General features: G+C 41.5%; 1 protein-coding gene across 10 annotated transcripts in view; it reads left to right on the top strand.

Annotated features, from left to right (window-relative positions):
• Positions 1–22,028, top strand: part of STK17B (serine/threonine kinase 17b) — a 73,993-nt gene that overhangs the window by 48,106 nt on the left and 3,859 nt on the right. For 9 of the 10 annotated variants that reach the window (XM_033946831.1, XM_033946826.1, XM_033946823.1 and 6 more), the window contains 3 exons: positions 8,440–8,488; positions 16,199–16,378; positions 16,691–16,792. In XM_033946831.1, coding sequence (XP_033802722.1) covers positions 8,440–8,488; positions 16,199–16,378; positions 16,691–16,792 — 331 coding nt within the window. The remainder of the gene's footprint in view (positions 1–8,439; positions 8,489–16,198; positions 16,379–16,690; positions 16,793–22,028) is intronic. The other variant, XM_033946833.1, reaches the window with a different exon arrangement.

Consider the following 22,028-nt stretch of genomic DNA (forward strand, 5'->3'; position numbering starts at 1 on the left):
CATCTTTTTAGCCTCCTTCAGGTATGCTCTATATTCTGGAGTTTTATTTATTTATTTAAAAAATTTCTACATCACCTAAAACCTAAGCGGATTACAAAGTAAACATACATAATCACATATACACTTCTCCCGGCCTGTGGATATTAAAAAACCGCGAATAATATTCAGGCTGGCTCTGACCCCACCCTGCTTCCCCCCGGCATCTCTTAAGCCTTACCTGGTGGTCTAGCGGGTTTTTGGGGCAGGAGCGATCTTCCTACCCTCCTGCCCCTTGCAGATCACTCATAGGAAATGGCTGCCATGAGCTTCTGTCGTAGTCTCGAAAGACTACGGGAGCTCATGGCAGCCATTTCCTATGAGTGATCTGCATGGGGCAGGAGCGTAGGAAGATCGCTCCTGCCCCCAAAACCCACTAGGCCACCAGGTAAGGCTTAAAGGGGGGGGGGGGGTCTAAGAGGGCTTAAAAATAGCCCGAAAAATAAAAACTGATTAAAAAAAAGAATCGTGAATAACCAAATCTGCAGATGCTGAAACCGCAGATTTGGAGGGAGAAGTATGTGCACACAATCAAGAGAAAAAACAGAACCAAACTTGTATGAGAATCTTAACAGAAGGTGAAACTTTCTTTGGATCATGAATCTACTCTGCTCCAAGAATTGTAGGTATGAGTCATAATCAAGAGAGAGAGAAGTTGTCATGATACTAATCTGTGGAAATTAGTTATCCATAACTGCCTTCCAGCAAGCTTTTCATTCTGCCTAGGTCCAATCCAAAGGTCAATAATTTGTCTCTTATTTATTTATTTTTTTAACCTCTGTTTTGTGGTACTGCAAATTGGTACCTGCTATCCATGGTACATGGGCTTGTCATTCCTCTGGAGCTTTCACATATCTGAGAAGCTGAAAGCTATGCAGTCAGTTTCACTACCAGCAACGTCTCCCAAAGTGGATAGGTTTCAGTGGAGATGCTAGACTAACAGTAGTCCATTCATCTGAGCAGCAGCAGATGGGCAATGTTGACGGTGGAGTACTGCATTTGATGCGACAATGGCAACAACATTGAATTTATACTGCTGATTGTTGATGGACAGAAAAGGGAGATCAGAAGCTGTAAAGATATTTTTAACATAGGAACCTGGAGTGTACGAAGCATGAACCATGGAAAATTGGAAATTGTTAAAGATCAAATGGAAAAAAACAAAATTGATTTGATAGGGATCAGTGAACTCAAATGGACAGGGCCATTTTCAATCAAACAAGCATTGGATCTGCTACTCTGGTCAGGAAAAATGGTGTGGCAATCATACTCAACAATAAGCTCTTAAAGATGGTACTAAAGTACAGTGTTATCAGTGCTAGTCATGTCAATCCATCTATAGGGAAAGCTGATCAAAATCACCTTGATCCAAATATATGCTCTGACAGACACGGAAGATGAGGATATAGAGTGTTCTACAAACTTCAAAATGAAATAGATCGAACACCGAAACAAGATCTATCTACTGATCATTATGGGTGATTTCAGTGCAAAAGTAGGATGTACATCTGAAGATGCAGTGGTTGGAAAGCACAGCATAGGAGAAAGAAATAAAGCTGATGATAACAGTACAGTTTTACAAAATAAACCAACTGTCAATCATGAATACATATTTCTAACACCACAAACTTCGCCAGTACAAGTGGACATCTCCAAAATGGCATGTATTGAAATCAAATTGACAACTGCATAGGACAGAGATGGAAATCTGCAATTTTGACTGCAAGGACTAAAACAGGAGCTGATTATGGAAGCAACAACAAGCTTTTGACATGCAAGAAAATCATTAGATACCTCCCAAAATATGCCGTAAAAATATTCCTTCACAATGAAGTTAATTCAAATGAAAAATACACAACAAAATATGGAAAATCCAATAGGTGTGAACAACTCTTTTTAGGGGGAGAGAAAACAGACCAAGTGCCCACAGGTGTCGGATGTAGAAGTCTGCATGGAAACAGGGATTGCGGGAATCCTGCGGGTCCCATGCGACTCCCGCAGGGATCCTCCCCAGGCTCACTGGACTCCCGCGGGGATAGAACCGGATTTCCTGAGTCCTGGAAAGAGAATTAGTAGAAGATAGACAAAAGCAGAAACTAGGACCAAGATGATGGAAAAACAAAATGTCCCACCAGCTACAGCAAGGGAGATGTTCATTTTGAGGGGGGCTAACCTCAAAGTGGGAGGCCCAGTCCCCTCTCATGGTTATGCCACCAATTGTGTTTAGTACAAAATGAAATACTTGCCGAGTTGTTTTGGTGTTTCCAGTTCAGTTTTGGCACATTTTTCTTATGTAACCATTGTCCTCAAAAGTGCCTCTCTCAATTCTGCTTTAAATGATTTTGATGCGGTATTTGATTCTTTACTCATTGCTGCATTAAAAACCATTTGTGGATCATGGAAGGACCTCTCGTGAGTTACCTATGCCAGATGGTGGAACCAGATTTGTTTGCTTTATAGATATGAGCTTTATATTGCCAAAAAATCCAACTCTTATTTCTTTTAACAAGAAATGGTTGACCCTACAGTAACATGACCTAATGTTTATTCTAATTCTTTTTGGTGATGTATGCATCTCTTATTTCTGTTCACTGTTATTTGTTTATATTGTATTTTATTGTTGGTCTAAATAAACTAAGACTTAAAAAATCAAAACTGTCAGAAGTAATTGCTTTTTTTATGGGGGGATGGGTGGAGATGGAGGAGATTCCTCACGGGGTCGGGCGGGCATGGAAGGGATGGGACGGGGGACAGAGGGGATTCTGGTGGGGATGGTGGGGATTCTGGCGGGAACGGGAACAGATGGGCAGGATACTGGTGGGGACGGGCGGTATTTCTGTCCCTGCGCAACTTTCTAGTCAGATGTAGATATTTCTTGTCTAGACATGAGGTATCACTGGTCTGAAAAACAAACCCCCTTATCTCAAAGAAATAGCAGATAATATTTAGCTACAAAGACAATTTGAGAGAACTTAGCTCATTATTGCTGATGGGTGAATAGCCAGGCCAATAGAAATATTAATTCTCAACTGAGCTTCTCCTTTTCATTTCCCAAAAAGCTTCCTCAGGAGAAGATATGCCCAAAGGTTCCCCATAGCTTTAGGGAACGCTGAAACCAGATTCCAGAATAGGCAGTCGAAAAATCCCCCACCCACCACTGTTTTTTGGAAGTGAAACAGAGAAGCTCCATTGAGAGTTAATATTTCTATTGGCCCGGCTATTCAACCACCAGCAATAATGAGCTAAGTTTCCTCAAATTGTCTCTGTAGCTAAATATTATCTGCAATTTTGTACCTCGCTTAGTAAAACTAAATAAGCTATTCATCAAACTAAAATAAAACTTGAAATTTGAGATAAGGGGGTTTGTTTCTCAGACCAGTGATAGCTCATGTTAATGGTGTCTAGACAAGAAGTATCTACAGCTGACACCTGTGGGCACTTGAGATCTGTTTTTTCTCCTCCTAAAGAGTTGGTCACACCTATTTTCTATATTAGAAATATTCCAACAGACTATTGAAGAAAACTAGACAACAGATTACCTGCCTTGATACAGGAGGTAGAGAGCCCGAACACTTATGGAATGACATCAAAACCATAATTTATGGTGAAGCTAAAAAAAACAAAACCAAAACACTCCAGAAGAGAAAGAAAGCCAAGAAATCACCTTGGATCTCGGAAGAAACCAGAAAAGAGGCAGAATAAAAAAAGATGAGCAAAACTTTCCAGTGATAAGGAAAAGTATCACAAGTGTTTCAACAAGTTCAGCAAGACAAAGAACTAAACTAAACCTTAACTTTATATACCACATCCTCTCCATAATTATAGAGCTCGGCACGGTTTATATAAATATAGGAAGGAATAGAATAAAGGGGTTGGGGTTGAGTACAGGGGGGGAGGAGAGCATTACATTTTTGTGAAAAGCCAAGTTTTCAGGTGCTTACGGAATAGTTGGAAGGAGCCCAGATTCCGTAGTGGGACAGTAAGATTATTCCAAAGCCCTGTGATTCTGAAGAGGAGAGATTTTCCCGAATAGAGAATACCTTGTAACAAGGGGAAGGATAGTTTATGTTTTTGGGTGGGCCTGGTGGAGTCAGGACTCGAGGAGTTATAAGATAGTGGAATTAGGGGAGGGAGGATGCCATGAAGGATCTTAAAAGCTAGGCAGGTGCATTTGAAATGAACCCTGGAAATTACTGGGAGCCAGTGAAGTTTGGCCAGAAGTGGGGAGACATGATCAAATTTGCGTTTTGCGAAGATCAACTTGGCCACAGTGATATTTGTCAGAAAAGTAAATAGGACCATGCAAACAGGAAAACCAGATTATCTATCTTTTCAGGAGGTTGAGATTGCAGTAGAAATTCCAGCCTCTATTGGAGGTGCTTAAAGACTTCAATGGAATGATATTAAAAGATCCAGAAATATTTAAATAGAGATGGAAAAAATATACAGAAAATCTATACAAAAAAGGCAATGAGGATAATTTTGAGGACATTGAACAGGAAACTGACACTGAAGATGAACCAGAAGTCAGCAGCAATTAAAGCTTTGTAAAAAAATTTTTAAAAAAGTCACCTGGTATTAGTAGAATTCAATTAAATTAATCAAAGGTTCAGAATGTGCTATCATGGCCCTCACTCGACTGTTTCAACAGATTTGGAAGGAAAAAAACATGGCCAACCGATTGGAGAAGATCACTGTTCATACCTATATTGAAGAAAGATGACACCAAGGACTGTAACAACTACAGCTCGATTGCATTAATTCCACACACCAGCAAAATATTGCTGAAAATAATACAACAAAGGCTACAATCGTATGTTGAGCAAGAACTACCTGAAGTTCAGGCTGGTTTCAGAAAAGGTCAAGGAACAAGAAACATTATTGCCAATGTTAGATGGATATTGGAGAAGAGCAAAGCATACCAAAAGCCTCTATACCAGGGGTGCCCACACTTTATGGGCTTGCGAGCTACTTTTATAATGACTAAGTCAAAATGATCTACCAACAATAAAATTAAAAAAAACACAAAGCATACTGAAAGGCAGAGAAAATGTTAATTATTCATATTCCGGGTTTTTTCAAACAGGTCACGGCAGATGACTCTATGCGATGTCACCTCAGTAACAAAATACAAAAATAGACAAATACACCCCTCTCTTTTTACTAAACCACAATAGTAGGTTTTAGCACAGGGAGTTACGCTGAATGCCTCGTGCTGCTCTCAATGCTCATAGGCTCCCTGCGCTAAAAAAACTCTATTGCGGTTTAGTAAAAGGGAGCCATAGTGCAAAATATAGACAGCAGATATAAATTCTCAAAACCGACACATTTTGATCACTAAATTGAAAATAAAATCATTTTTCCTACCTTTGCTGTTTGGTGATTTCATGAGTCTCTGGTTGCACTTTCTTCTTCTGACTGTGCATCCAATCTTTCTTCCTTTCTTTCAATTCCTTTCCTGTATGTTTCCTCTCCTCCAGACCTCATTCTCTCCCCCAACTTTTTCTTTCTGTCTCCCTGTTCCCCCTTCTTTCTGTCTCCCTGTCTGCCCCCTTTCTTTCTTTCTCCGTGCCCTCCCCCAAGCCACTCGGTTTGCTGCCACTGCCATCGGGGAACAGCCCCCAAGCCACCGCCGTCCCAAGCTTTCCCTGCAGAAGCGTTGCGCTGACCAGCATTCCGCTCCCTGATGTCAATTCTGACGTAGGAGAGGAAGTTCCGGGCCAACAAGGCATTTCTCCTCATTCCATCCAGCCTGAGCCCCATCTCTCCTTGATCAGCATTTCCCTTCTGTGTCTGTCAGAATTACCATTCCACCTATTTTCCAGCATCACCCTTCTTTGTGTCCATCTCACCCATATCCCTATCTCACCCCTTTTTCAGAATCTTCATTTGTCTCTGTCCTTGTCTTTACCCCATGTTCACCATTTGCCCTTTCAATGTCTTTATCTCCCCCCCCCCACACTTTTTCAGCATTACTTCTATGTCTCTATTCACCTCCTCTTCATGTCCACTCTAAATCTCTATCCTTATTCAGTAGGTCCTGCTTACTCTTTCTCTTCTTTGTGTCACTATCTCCATTTTCAGCTTTCCCCCCTTTTCCTTTGTTAATGCACCCTGTAGCCAGAATCTTTCCACCCTCCCTCCACTTCGGCCCAGCCCAGTATGAAATATTTCCTTTTGTTTCCCTCCCCTCTCTCTTTCTCTCTCTCTTCTGCTCCCTCACCCACGAGTCCTGCATCTGGCCCTCTCCCTTCTACCTGCACCTGGCAAACCCCCCCTGCTCCGCGGCTCTCTTAAGCAACTCGTCAGCAGCGGTGATCAAGACAAGCTGCCGACATCGAGGCCTTCCCTCTACGAGTCCCGCCTTTGTGGAAAAAGGAAGTTGAAACAAGTGGGACTCGCAGAGGGTAGGCCCCGACGTCAGAAGCTTGTGTCTATCGCTGCTGCTGAGTTGCCGAAGAGAGCCGCGGAGCAGGGTGTGTGGCAGGAAGCAGGTAGAAGGGAGAGGGCTGCTGGAAGAGGTAGAAGTTCCGGAGTATGACACTGACCCGGGCCAGAATGATTTCTTTTTTCAGGCTGTTGCTGCTGCTGCTGCCGCCACGCCACCACGCCCCCCCTCCCCCCCGAAATGACAAAAAACAGCCTAATGCCCGGCGTTGGCGTCTTTTGACGTCGGGGAGAAAAAGGCTGATAGGCCCGGTAGATCGGGACGGCAACATGAGTCTATCACAGAGCCCGGGATGGGCTCTGAGATCGACTCGCGTTGCCTTCCTGAGCTACTGGTCGATCGCGATCGACGCGTTGGGCACCCCTGCTCTATACCTTTGCTTCATCGACTATATCAAAACTTTTGACTGTGTGGATCACAATACTGTGGAGAACTCTAGCACAAATGAGAATACCCAAGCACATAACTCAGCTGATAGAGCCTCTACAAAAATCAAGAAGCTGCAGTGAGAATAGAATATGGCAACAAAGATTGGTTTCCAATCCATTGGTGTTTGGCAATGTTTCATCTTGTCACCTTACCTGTTCAACCTTTATGGCGAAAGCCATCTTTAGAAAAACAAATTTGGAGAAAGAGGAGGGTTGGTTTCAAAGTTGGTGATCGAAATATAAACAACCTGCACTATGCAGATAATACAATGCTTATCACCAGCAGCAAAGAAGACACATCGGCTGAGAAAAGTCAAACCAGAAAATCATAAAATGGGATTAGAACTGAATGTAAAAGAAAGATCATGAACACGGAAAATAATGAAGACTTTGAGCTTGAAGGCGATATAAGTGGTAAAGGATGTCAATCTCTTGGGCTCTTTAGTAAACAAAGAAGCAACTAGCAGGGAAGAAATACTCCACAGATTAGCACTGAGTCATTCTTCAATGAAGGCTCTTGACAAAGTATTCAGGCAAACAAATAACATTATAAGAAAATCAGACTTGTCCATGCACTCATTTTCTCAGTGGTCAATTATGGATGCTAAAGCTAGACACTACGGAAACAAGACAGAAAGAAGATTGACTCATTTGAGCTTTGGTGCTGGATAAGGATTTTATGCGTGCAATCGACCACCAGAAGAACTAACAAATCAATTCTGGAAAAGATCAAACTGGCTATGTCACTTGAAGCCCAAATGATGAAGTTATAAGAACATAAGAATTGCCGCTGCTGGGTCAGATCAGTGGTCCATCGTGCCCAGCAGTCCGCTCCTGTGGCGGCCCGTAGGTCAAAGACCAGTTCCCTAACTGAGACCAGCCCTATCTGCGTACAGTCCGGTTCAGCAGAAACTTGTCTAACTTTGTCTTGAATCCCTGGAGGGAGTTTCCCCCTATAACAGCCTCCGGAAGAGTGTTCCAGTTTTCCACCACTCTCTAGGTGAAGAAGAACTTCCTTACGTTTGTTTGGAATCTTTAGAGAGTGTCCTCTCGTTCTCCCTACCTTGGAGAGGGTGAACAACCTGTCTTTATCTACTAAGTCTATTCCCTTCTAAGTCTTAATTTGGTCATACTGTCAGAAGAGAAAGATCATTGGAAAAGGACATTACATTTGGGAAGATCAAAGGAATCAGGCAAAGAGGGTGACCTGCAATCAGATGGCAGGACATGTTGAAAACAATCATGGGGATGACCCTGGAGGACCTTATCAGATTAGCACAAAACCAATCTCTTTTTAGATATGAAATTCATCAAGTCACTAGGACTTGAACATGAATCGATGGCAGTTAACACTTCATCCACTAGAAAGTGTCTTGATATCAACATTAATTTAATGACACTAACAAAGTCATTTGACAGCAACTTTTTAAATGATTGCTTTGATACTATCTGATTCTTAACTCTTCAGTTGTATGATGTAGATTATGCAGTGTGCTTAGTAAAAATCTTAACTTTATCCTTTTACAGCTCCAGAAATCTTAAATTATGAGCCTATTACTACAGCAGCAGATATTTGGTAAGATTATTATTCTATATTTGTTAGAACATGGTTCTGGTTTGAATCAGTTACCTATATTTCCTTAATAACAAAATTAACATTTGGAGGACAAAGTACAAAACCATTTACGTTAGAAAATCTCAATTAGCTTGAAAAGTGCTTTCACTCTGGACAAAAGAATGCTTGGAGTTCATAGAGCAAGTACTTTTAGCAAAATTGAGGAAAGGTGTTCTGGGGGCATGTTTTGGACAGAATTGTGTGTTTTCTGTTTTCAGATCTACCTATGTGGTGTGTGTTCTGTACCTATAGAAAAGTGAAATTACTCACCTGTAGCAGGCGTTATCAGAGAACAGCAGGCAGATATTCTCACATGTGGATGACGTCATCCACGGAGTCCAGTAAAGACAGTGCAAAAGAGCACTGAAACTTTATTTAAAAAAAAAAAATCTCAAGAATGCCTGTACCGTGCATGTGCATGTGCCTTCCCGCCTAGTCCCGGCTTGTGGGACCATCAGTTCTGTAACAACAGCTAAGAAGCGAACTAGAGGAGGTGGGCAGGTTTTGAGACTCTGCCTACTATCCTCAGATAACACCTGCTACAGGTGAGTAACTCTTCTTTATCTGAGGACAAGCAGGCAACACATTCTTACATGTGGGACTCTCTAGCTGCCAGGATCATGCCTCTGAGAAGAGGGTTATTAACATCTACCATGAGCCTGGTGGAAACCACAAAAGATTGGAAGGAAATTGGCATCTAAATGGCAAGTAAATTTTGTAGAACTGATTGGCTGAACCAGCTATCCTGTCTGGATTGATTCTCCAAACAATAGTGGGATATGAAGTTATGCATTGAGGATCAGGTGGCTGCTTTACAGATGTCCTCAATGAGAGTGGATCATTGATGAGCTACTGAAGTCGGTGACAAGTCAATCGCGCGTAGGTCAACGGCCTGACACTTATGCGCAGGATGATTGCATGCCGCTGTTTCTAGTGCTTTTATGGCTTACCGGGAGCATTTTGAGGGGTGTACTTATAAATGCTTGCGCTCCTGCTGAGGAGGTCTGTGTGTGTGGGAACCCCCCAATGCATTGTAAACTTCCGAACAGCGAGAGAATGGAAGTTTTCAATGTATGGGGGGAGTTCCCCTTCCCAAAACTCCCCTCCCAACGGGAGCACGACCACTTACAAGTGTACTGGGGGGGTTCTGTCTCCCTCAAAATGCTCCTGGTAAAGCCGTAAAAGCACTGAAAATGGCAGTGCGCAATCGTCCTGCATGCAGATGTTAGCGTGCCATTAACCTGCGTGCTTTAGTTAACGGAACCACTGAAGTCGCCATTGCTCGAACTTTATGTGTAGTGCCAACCCAGCCAGAACATAGCAAAAGGAGATACAGTTCGCCAGCCATGTGGAGATGGTTGTCTTGGTGACAGGAGCTTGAAGTCTATTTGAATCGAATGATAGGAACAGTTGAGTGGAAGTTTTGTGAGGCTTAGTCCAATGCAAGTAATAAGCAATAGCTTGTTTACAGTCCAGTGTGTGGAGTTCAGCTTCACCAGGGTGAGAGAGGTTTAGGAAAGTAGTCGAGAAGAATTAGACTGGTTCAGATGAAATTCAGAGATGACTTTCTGGAGGAACTTGTGATGAGTGCGAGGAACTACCTTATCGAGGTAAATTGTTCTACAAGGTGGATCTGACACAACTGCTTGAAGTTCACTGACTCGATGAGCATATGTGAGAGAGATAAGGAATATTGCTTTACAAGTTAGATACTTGAGGGATGAAGAGTGGTTCAAATGGAGACTTCATCAGATTGGGAAGTACATTAAGGTCCAAAGTCATTGAAGGAAGCTTAATTGGAGGTCATGTACGAAGAAGGTCTTTCATTAATCTAGAAACCAAAGGATGTACAGCCAATGGCTTTTTGTCTAGTTGTATATGGAAAGCACTAATAGTTTTTAGTCCAGTCAGAGAGGTGTAAAAGATAATTTGGGTGTGTGTCAGGGATTCTCCCTCAATAATGATGATGATATACTAACAGGCAGCAGAGGGCACTTATCAGAGAGAGAAGGAACTACAACCCCCATGATGCACTGGACTTAACAGCTTAGGGCTGAGCTACCTGAGAAGAGGTGGAAGAGCTGCTGAGTCATGGAGGCAGGATCCAGGCAGACATGAGTATATCTTTTCCAGTTTAAGATTAATTCAAGGAGTTCCCTGGTAGAGAAAGGAACGCCCTAGCTTTCCCTAAATGTGGCTGAAGCAGAAGCCTTGGGGAAGCTAACTCCACTTGAGCTGAGAAAGAAAGACTGTACAAGGTGAAACAGTTACCCTCAGCCAAGCTGTCAGTATCTGGGCTATATGTGTGAATCAGCTTTGTCACCTATGGAGGCTCCACAGGGAGCATAGGAGCTGAGGAAGCTAAATGGAAGAACTGACCTGTTTTGCTGATAGAATCTACTGTAGGTAAGATTATCCTATATGGGAAAACTCTGCCTTTATTCTAATGCCTGACCAGAGCTGTGATTGAATGCTGCATAAAACTGTTTCTTGGAACTGTGATAAAGATTGTGTTTGGGGTGTGGCAAGCCCTACTGAGAATAAACTGAAAGTAAAGGGCAACTTGAAAAGCATAGCTGTTTCTTTGGAAAAGAAACCATTAAGGGAAACTTGTGAAGAAGCGGGCTCTTCCCTGCTGTTTAATAAAGAGTTCTTTTTGTTCTGAACACTACACAAGATGATATGTGTGTTTATATAAATCTTTTCCTGAGCACTGTGCCCTGCTTTGTCACACTGGGACCAATGGGAGAGGACAGGTGATTGGGTTTAGTGAATTATTCTAGAGGCTTCAATGATGACTGACACTGGAATAGATATGCAAAACATTCAGTGACTGGGAGAGAGATACTACTCTGAGAACTAACAAACGTAGATTGTGATGGAGGGGAGAGCCCTCATTCTATGTCAGCAAGGTTGGAAAAATTTGAAATGTGATGGGTTCTTGAATGTTGAGTTGTAGAATGAGAGGGACCATGGTTAACACAGCCACTGAGATGCTATGAGAATCATGATGGCTTGTTTTTGGTGAAGTTTTATTGGTGTTTAACTGAGTAGAGGAATTGGAGGGAAAGCATAAAGGAACTTGTTTCACCACTCAAGGTGACTGCAGAGTCTGGAATAGAAGAGTGAAAGTTTGTTATACCACCTTTTCAGACTTTAAGGCAGCATATATAATAAAAAAGGGAATACATTAAGGTCTAAACAATTAAAAGATGAACTAAACAATTGGACGAACTGGAACAAAAGGGAGGAGATTAGAAATACATAATTTATAGCAGAAGATAATGGGGAAATACATAGAGTAGGGAAACAAGAATGAAATCTTTCTAGGGGAAAGCAAAAAGGTCCACTTCTAGAGATCCCCAATCTGTAAATATCCAATGTAAGGTGGCGGCGATGTGACTACTCATGCAGCTGTAGAACTCTGCTCTTGTCTGCTAAGATATTCTGGTTTCCTGCTAAATAAACTGCTTTCAGGAAAATTTTGCAGCCCAGGACCAGATTTTGATTGCTTCTTGACAGAACAGGTGAGACCCTGTTCCACCCTGCTTGTACATGGCTACCTGGTTGTCTGTGCTGATGAATACTACTTTATTGAGGAGGCGATCCTTGAATGTGTACAAAGCATTGTGAATTGCCCGAAGCTCAAGGAGATTGATATGGAGAGCTTTTTTGGAAGGAGTCCAGGAGCCTTGGTTATGGAGATCATTGAGACAGGCTTCACATCTGAGCATGGAAGTATCAGTTATCAATATCTTTTGATGCAGAAGTGCTTGGACTAGAAAGACTCCTTTAGAGATTGGTTGGTGATCACCACCACCACTGAAGAGACTGTCAAAGATGTGAGGTTACTCTGATCTATTGGGATAGTAGACCAGTGGCTTGAGTCCACTTGGTCAAAAGTGCCCATTGAGGTTCCCTGAGATGTAAATGGGCAAATGGAATAACATGTACTGTAGAGGCCATGTGGCCGAGGAGGTGTAGCATTTGATGTGCTCTTATGCACTGTGAGAGGAGATTTTCTGCCATATTTGATGTCGTGATGTCTGAGATTGATAGACCAATGAAGTTTGATGGCGGTGCTGAGGCTGGGTGCGATAAAGTAGATTATTGCATTGAATGCGACTGCAGCAACCTAATTAGTTCCTTCTGCAACTGCTCTCTGAATTGATCCTGCAGAGATGGTGCCAGTACTGATATTGGCAAGGGTACAGGAGGTGCAGTCTGCATTGGATGTTGAAGTGTTAGAGATTTTGATGTCGAGGCACACTTCAGAGGAGACCCCAATTGTAAAGATGGTGATCTTGCATTGGTATGTCGACACTTGAAGTTCACCAATAGTGATGACACCTGGAATGATGCTGATGCCTGGTCAAAGGAGGAGAGATGTTTATGCATTTTAGCTTTTATACGAAGTTTCCTGATTCAGGGATCATAACAATATCGGTACTGAGGTCGGTGTTGATTGATGTTGATGATCAGCATCAGCGTCTCCAGCCATAATAGATACAGTTGAAGTTGAACCGAAAAAATTTTCAAACTGCAATTTTCTGGCCTTAAGCGACCTTCTTCAACTTAGAGCACAGCATGCAAGAAGTATCCTGATGTTAAGAACCTAGACACTGAATATACCAGTTATGTGGCTTGCCTGAAATGGTCCTGTGATATCAAACGCACTGCTTGAATCCGCTAGGCACTTTGGACATGGAAGGAAAAAATGGTGACACGAGGTCAAAAGACTCGGTGGTCCGGGGAGATCGAGTAGGTTATAAACCGAAAACAAGTTGATGCGCCCAGCCTGAGAAGACAAAAATGATGGGAAGGGACAAAATATGTGCACTTAGAAGCTCTAAGAACAGCTTCTCTGCTCCACAGAAAACAAGAATTGATAGTTTTGCAACTGCAAGCCAGCATCAGGCGGGAAGGCACTCGCGCGATCAAGTTATGGGCAGTCTTCAAGATTTTTTTAAACTGATAGTACACTTTTGCACTGTCTGTACCAGGCTCCATGGATGTGAGAACATGCTATCTATTTGTCCTTGGATAAAATTGGATATAAAATCCATGGATCCTTTACACCCAAAGACAGTTTTGAAAAAGAAAGAATGTGTGTACTTCTGCACAGACAGTGTGAAAATTATGTCCATAACTCTTCCCTTTTAATTTTTTGGCAACATCGGAGTATTGGTGGCTTTGCTTTTTTCTGGGGATGGATTTATAATTTTAGTTTTATAAGGTATATATTATTATTGCAGATATTAAGAGTACTGTTTTCTTGTAGGCAAGCAGGATTGAGTCTGGTACACAAGTGCGTGAGATCAAGTTGCCAGGATGAAATAGTCTCTGAGCACTCAGGACTTTATTATTAATGTGTGGCCTTCTCAGACACAGTAGTTCCTCATTTTTGTGTGTTTCACTACTGAATGAATGCAAAAACATAGCTTTCTTGAGACTTCTGAAAGCTTTTCCCGCTGCCTCTATAGATGAAGTTCTGCATCATCAATGTTTTTTTCTAAGTCTTTTTCTTTCCAACCGAATGGAGGTTGGAAAGAATTATATAAAAAGGATCAAGATGTTTATGCCCGCATTTCCGTCTAGGGACAAAATAACTAAAAATTAAATGGAATTTTATGATACATCAAGTTTGAAAATGAACTAGATCACACTGGTGGTTCCAGAGAAATAAGTCCGTCCGTCCCCCCGAGAAATAAGTCCCCCCCCAAAAAAAAAAGATAGGCCCAGTGCATTTCTGTAAAGAATCAGTTCAGTTTTTGCAGTTCACCTCTGTCTTAAATTGAGTGTAACACAAAGTTACCATGTTTTATGTCAACAAATAGGAATGCATAAGATGCTTGCATTTCTTCTGAAAAGCAACACAGATTTGGGACTTTGCCATCACTAATCACATAGAAATGCAGTTGTCTTATCTCCCTGCTGTTCCAAGCCAGATAGTTGATAGGCTTAGCAGAGATTCAACCACCTAAATGGTACTTGGATTGGAGAACTGTACAGAATATCTTTTAAGTTCAGGGCATCTCGGACAGATCTCTTGGTTATCAATCAAAACACAAAGCTCTGTTCACAAATATTATTCTCAGATCAGATCAGATGACAATCCCTAGCAATCCACCTGGACTTTACGCTTATCCACCCATAACAAAGACTTTACACAATTTTCAACAGATTGGGTGACATAGCTGGTTTCCTCTGGCATAAAGGGTTACAGTTTTACCCCATGCAGCCTACCATTATTTCTATTTTTAATCATTCAAGAGGGCTGCTTTCTCCATTTCAGATCATTAGCCTTCAAGGAAATTGAGCAGCATTTAAGACCTTGTAGTCCTGGAGTGGAGTCTCTTCAGGATATATTAGTTGCTACAAGAAAACAGCCTTGAGAAGTACCTAAACTTTTAAGTGGAAAAGGTTTCATGAATGGTGTTTCATGAATGGCTGTCAGCCTTTTGTATTCCAGTTCATAGGCTTTGTTGTTCCTAGTATCCTACAATTTCTTGGTTTATGAATGGGCTTTCAGGGTCCAATCACCATTACAGAAGCCTCTTATGCAATAGGATCTAAATTTTGTCCTAACATCACTTATGAAGCGCCCCCTTAAGCCAATGGAGTCTGCTTTGCTCAAGCAAATCACATGGAATATACTCGTCTTCGTAGTGATTACCATGGCTAGAAGAATAAGTGAACTTCAAGCCTTAGTTTCATCATACAAGGTGGTTCTTTGAACTCATCACAAAATTTTGCCCAAAGTACTTAATATCTTTTATGTAAACAAGAAAACACTGCTTCCCTGTGCTCTGTCCAAAGCCTCATAAGAATCAATGCGAGAAAGCCATCTTTACTGCAAATAGGCTCTCCTTTACTACAAAAGAACTTAATCCATTATAAAGTCTAAGTAGCTCATGTCTCCTTTGACCCCCAGCAGATCCAGTATTCTAGTTGTCAAATCAACTAGCAAATTGGCTGACATCCTTCATCCAGTTCTGTTACAAACAAATGGGTATTCATCTAACCACTAAAGTAAAATCTTAAATCAAGGTCACTGTAGGTGTTTGCTTGTAAACAGTTCACAATAAGGCAATATATTTGGTTGAACTGGGCTGGCTAATCTGCCTGTGTGATGTTGCAGCTTTCTGTATTGTTTTTTATGGGGGGGGGGCTTTGGGGAAAATGGGTGGTACATAGAGTTAAGCCAATCTGTGCTTGGAAGTCACCCCTTGTGTGCCGGACTTATTCTTGCTTGTCGAGATGAGAAAAAAGCATTGTTGATCCTCTGAAATGGATATTTTTCATAGAGAGTAAGATTGATAGGCATATAATTCCTCCTACCTCCCAGCCAGTTGTGCTTGTTCTTAAGTTTTGGAACTGATTAAATAGCTGAGGAGACTCCAAAACTTTATATTAGATTCTGAGGTCTGGGAGAGCTGTTTCTTCTGGCAACATGTATATGTGCCTGATCATTCTTGCTCTCTACCGGAAACATCTGTTACATGTGACCATCGTTTTTTAATTAAAATTAAAATACAAAAAATTTGTGTGTACATGAAACATTTCGGTTAAATTAATATAAAACATTTAGTGGGATGGTATTTTGAAAAATATGATTTGGGTACAAAAGATTTGCTTAATTTTCTGCTCCTGTTTTGGGTAATTCTTCAGGAGTATAGGTGTGATCTCATACATGTTGTTAACTGGAGAGTCTCCATTTCTCGGAGCTGATAAGCAAGAAACCTACCTCAACATCTCTCAGGTTAATGTGGATTATTCAGAAGAAATATTTGCATCCATTTCAGACCTGGCTATTGATTTCATTCAAACACTTCTTGTCAAAAATCCAGCGTAAGTACCAATTAATGATGATTAATGGTTTAACAGTGTGTGTTCTCTGTGTAAAGAAAAGCTTTGAAATTAAGGTTAAACTATCCACAATTGAACTTTTTACTTAGAGACACAGGGGTGCCACACAACAATAATCGTGTACTGTAATCTGCTGTTCTTGAGGGATGTCCAAATTATGGTTTCACAGACCGACTTACTGTGTTCTTTTGATTGATTATGTAAATACATATGAGATGAATAAGAGTTGAACTGATCAGTATTTTTTTGTGATTTGTCTATATTTTGTTTAAATTCTTCTTATGAATGTTCTAGTGCAGGAGGATCAGGAGTCCTGATTATTGAGTTCCTTCCGTTTATCCCTGAACTAGCAAGCAGCATATTCTCACAGATGGGTGATGTCATCCACGGAGCCCGGTATGGACAGTGCTAAAGTGTACTGTCACTTTTATCTTTTGTGATCTTTGAGACTGCCTGCACTGCGCACGCACGAATGCCTTCCTGCCCAACATCAGCTCGTGGTTCCTCAGTTCTGTAAGCAAGCTGATAAGCCAACCAGGGGAGGTGGGAGGGATGTGAGACTATCTGACTGCTGTCCCCAGATTGTTAGAGTAAGTAACTATGCTTTATCTTAAGGACAGTCTATATGTAGGATAATAAATTATTATTCCACCTCCAATCCTCATCTGGATGATTTCCCATATAAACTCCATATAATGGCCCTCAGAAACACAACCTTAGACTCGTATAATTCATTGTCGATTGGAGTAGCGCAGAGCTTTCTTAAGGGATTAACGGCCTTGACGAAACTTCTCAGTGAAACATGTTGGCAAAGTTATCCTGGAAAGGAAGACCACACTTAAGATAAGTCACGTTATTAAGAAGCATAGTGTATATCTTTAAGTTCATATGAGTTTAACTGCTACACGTTGTAACATGCAAAAATGAATAAAGAATTTAAAACAAAAAACAAAAGAAGCATAGCTAAACTATTTATATATTTAAACAATATTGCTAATATAATTAGGACCCGGTGAAGAAACAACACTTAAGCCTAAGACAATGAATTATAGGAGTCGGTAGTGTTTCTGAGGGCCATTGGAGTTTATATGGGAAATCATCTGGATGAGGATTGGAGGAGGAACAATAATTTATTGTTCTTCAAATAGACTATTTTGATCTCATTCAGAGTCGAATTTCTAAAAGTTGGTGCCCTAGTGAAATTTATTATCTTAGGACAGGCAGGCAGTATATTTTCGCATGTGGGACTCCCTAGCTTACTGAAATGGGATGGAGGGAGAGTTGGCCATTAGGAAGAAAATTAATTCTGTAAAGCTGCTTGGCCAAAACAACTATCTCATCTTGTTCTGCCACATGTTTCTATATCAAGGGTATATAGAAGTCATCTCCACCAAAGCTTCAGAGTAATATTCTTTATTGCATACCAAATAATGCAGATAGACATCGGATAATATACAAGAAATAAATAGAATACTTCACCATGTCTGGCACGCCCCCTTCCAATACTGATCGGGAATCTGATCGATCAAGGGAAGAGACCCAGTCCCATGATGCTCCCAGGGCTGCAGCAAGATTCAAAGTCCAGTTTGTGACTCTCAGTCTTATATAGCACAGAAAGTGCTGAATCTTTTACACACACAGACACTGCTGTTTCTGCAGTAACAACAGGTGTCTCCCTTATCTCCTAACTTTCACAGATGGAATATTAACCGCTGCTCGAACCCTTCCTTAGCATGAGAACTCTTCCTCGGCAAGACATGAAAGATATATGACACAAGTTGATAACAACTTGCTCTCACGAAAAGGCTGCCTAATTGTCTGGCACAGATGTAAGGCAAGGATTGCAGCTAAAAAGCAAGCAGACATGAAGATTCATACCTATTAGCCAAAGTGGCCACGTACAACTGCCAAAGGCTGCTTTGGCTAGCCATGGCATAACACATCTTGAATAGGATTCCAGACAGTAGTGAGATGTAAATGTGTGTATTGAAGACCAAGTAGCTGCTTTGCAAATATCTTCAATGGGAATGGAATGCAATAAAGCCACTGTTGCTGCCATAGCTTGGACCTTGTTTGTTGAAACACATCCCTTGGGCTATAGCCCAGCTTGAACATAGCAGAGGGAAATGCAGGCTTCTAACCATGTGGAAATAGTTTGTTTGTTTACAGGCAGACCCAATCTGTTAGGGTCAAAAGAGAACAGTTGAGGTGAAAACCTTTGTGGCTGAAGAGCAGTTTTCCCAGGGTGAGAATGAGAATTTGGAAAGAAAACAGGAAGTATAATGGATTGATTCAGGTGAAATTTTGTGACTACTTTCAAACGAAATTTAGGATGAGTTGTAAGAACCACTGTATTGTGATGAAATACTGTAAATGGTGGATCACAAACCAATGCCTGTAGTTCACTCGGTCAAAGAGCAGAAGTGACAGAGATCAAGAAGACCACTTTCCAAGTGAGAAACTTAAGATGAGTAGTTGCCAGTGGTTCAAATGGCGGCTTTATCAGACTGGTAAGGATAACATTGAGATCCCAGATAACTGGAGGCCGTTTTAAGGGAGGTTTCGAGTCCTTTCATAAACCAGTAACTAAATGGATGAGTGGCCAGAGGTTTATTACTGAATGGAGTATGATAAGCAATTATAGCACTGAGTTGAACTCTAGCTAAAGTGTTCTTAAGTCAAGAGTTGGATAAATGGAGAAGATAGTTCAATACTGAAGGAATAGAAGATGTGAAGGGATCCAGGTGATGGAGATTATACCATGAAAAGAAGCGTGTCCATTTAGGTTTATAGCAGTGTTGAGTAGAAGGCTTTCTGGAAGTAGCTATAATGGCTTGTACTGGGTCAGAAAGATTAAAATCTGCTGAAGTCAGGTCAAGAGGTACCAAGCTGTTAGGTGCAGAGATTGCAGATTGGGATGTAAAAGAGAACCTTGACTCTGAGTGAGTAGAGATGGAAAGATCTGTAATGGAATTGGATCCTTAACACTCAGTTGAAGTAGAAGGGAGAATAAACAGTGGAGTGCTACAGGGATTTGTACTGGGACCGGTACTATTTAATTTATTTATAAATGATCTGGAAATTGGAATGACAAGTGATTATATTTGCAGATGACATTTAAACTGTTCAAAGTTGTTAAATGCGTGCAGATTGTAAAAAATTGCAGGTAGACTAGGAAATTGGAAGACTGGGCATCCAAGTGGCAGATGAAATTTAATGTGGACAAATGCAAAGTGATGCTTATTGGGAAGAATAACCCAAATCACAGTTACCGGATGCTAGGTTCCACCTTGGGGATTAGCACCCAAGAAAAGTATCTGGGTGTCATTGTAGACAATACGATGAAACCTTCCACCCAATGTATGGCGGCAGCTAAAAAAGCAAACAAGATGCTAGGAATTATTTTTAAAAAAGGGATTGTTAATAAGATTAAGAATGTTATAATGCTCAAGGGTGCAACCTCACCTGGAGTATTTCATTCAATGTTGGTCTATTTAACTCAAAAGATATAGCGGCACTAGAAAAGGTTCAAGTAAGAGCAACTAAGATGATAAAGAGGATGGAACTCCTCCCATATGAGGAAAGAATAAAAAGGTTAGGGATCTTTAGCTTATAAAAGAGACAGCTGAGGGGAAATTTGATTGAAGTCTACAAAATTCTGAGTGGAGTAGAACGGGTACAAGTGGATTGATTTTTCACTCCATCAAAAATTACAAAGACTAGGAGACAATTGATGGAGGTACAGAGAAATACTTTTAAAACCAATAGGAAGAAACATTTTTTCACTCTGAGAATAGTTAAGCTCTGGAATGCATTGCCAGAGATTGTGGTAAGAGCGGATAGTGTAGCTGGTTTTAAGAAGGGGTTGGACAATTTCTGAGAGGAAAAGTCCATAGTCTGTTGTTGAGAAAAACATGGGGCAAGCCACCACTTGCCCTAGATCGGTAGCATGGAATGTTGCTACTCTTTGGATTTTGGCCAGGTACTAGTGAACTGGACCTGGATTGGCCACCGTGAGAATGGGCTACTGGGCTTGATGGACCTTTGGTCTCACCCAGTAAGGCTGTTCTTATGTAAGGTGGTCTGAGCCACCGAGGAGCTTTGAGAATCATGGTGGCTGATTCTTGTTTGAGTTTGACTAGCGTGTTCAGAATCAGAGGGATTGATGGAAATGTATATAGGAGCTTGTGTGACTAGTCCAGAAGAAATGCTTCCGCTTCCAGATGATGAGGAGAGTACTGTCTGGAGCAGAATTGAAGCAACTTAGGTAGTGGGGAGACAGAAGGTGATATATCTGAGGAATCCCCCAAAGCGATAAGATATGACACAAGACTTTGGAGTTGAGAGCTCACTCATGCGGCTGAAGAAATCTGCTGAACTTGTCTGCCAGAGCATTCTGTTTCCCTTGCACACTTTGAGAAATATATTTTGAGGAATTGCCCAGTTCCAAATGTGTATGGCTTCTTGATAGGAAGAGAGCCGGCTCCTCCTTTTATTGATGTAGTACATGGCTACTTGATTGTCTGTATGAATATGGAGGACTTGGTTGTAGAGCCTATCCTGAAATGTCTCGAGAGGATTGCAAATTGCCCGCGGTTCTAACAGGTTGATATACAATGCCTTTTCTCGATCAGACCGCAGTCCCTTAGTCTGGAGGCTGTCCAGGTGAGTTCCCCATGCATACATGGAGGCGTCCATCACAAGTACTTCTGATGTAGAGGGGTGTGAAACAGCAAGCCTCTGGAGAGATTGACAAAGAGGCGAAGTGTTGACTTTGATCTGCTGGGATAAGGGATTCGTGGCTTGAAACCACTGAGATGCCAGGTTCCATTGAGCTGATCTGAGATAACATCAAGTGAAGAGACTGACATGAATTGTGGATGCCATGTAACCCATGAGACACATCATTTGCCTTGGTGAGATGTTGCAGAGTGGACACATGACTGCAAAGTTGAAGGAAGATGTTTTGTCTTTGCTGTGATGATAAAGCTCGTTAAAGAGTCGTGTTGAGCACAGCTCCTATGAACTCCCAACACTTGAGAGGGGGTTGAAGATGAGATTTTGGAAAGTTGACTTCAAAGCCTAGAAGTTGGAGAAGAGTTAAGGTTGCTCGAGAAGTGGGTATAAAGTCCCCAGAGATAGCATTCAAAACTTTGTATTTACTAGATATTTGTTGAGAGTTCAGAAGTCGAGAATGGGACGAAGATGTCCCGTTGCCTTTAGAATTAGGCAATACCTGGAGTAGAACCCCTGATCCTTCTGGGAAGGGGTTACTATTTCTATGACAGGGGTGTCCAATGTTGGTCCTCGAGGGCCGCAATCCAGTCGGGTTTTCAGGATTTCCCCAATGAATATGCATGAGATCTATTAGCATACAATGAAAGCAGTGCATGCAAATAGACCTCATGTATATTCATTGGGGAAATCCTGAAAATCCGACTGGACTGCGGCCCTCGAGGACCGACATTGGACACCCCTGTTCTATGGCATTCAGTTAAAGTAGAGCTTCTGTTTCCTGAAGAAGAAGGGATGTCTGTTGAGATGTGAAAGAGGACTTATCAGAGGGTTGTTTGGAGGTATGGTGATAAAATGAAGAGAGTAACCCTCCTGTATATACTCTGGAGGAGAGGAG

Source organism: Geotrypetes seraphini, chromosome 5 (genome assembly GCF_902459505.1).
Source record: "Geotrypetes seraphini chromosome 5, aGeoSer1.1, whole genome shotgun sequence".
In the NCBI taxonomy this organism is placed as follows: Eukaryota; Metazoa; Chordata; class Amphibia; order Gymnophiona; family Dermophiidae; genus Geotrypetes; species Geotrypetes seraphini.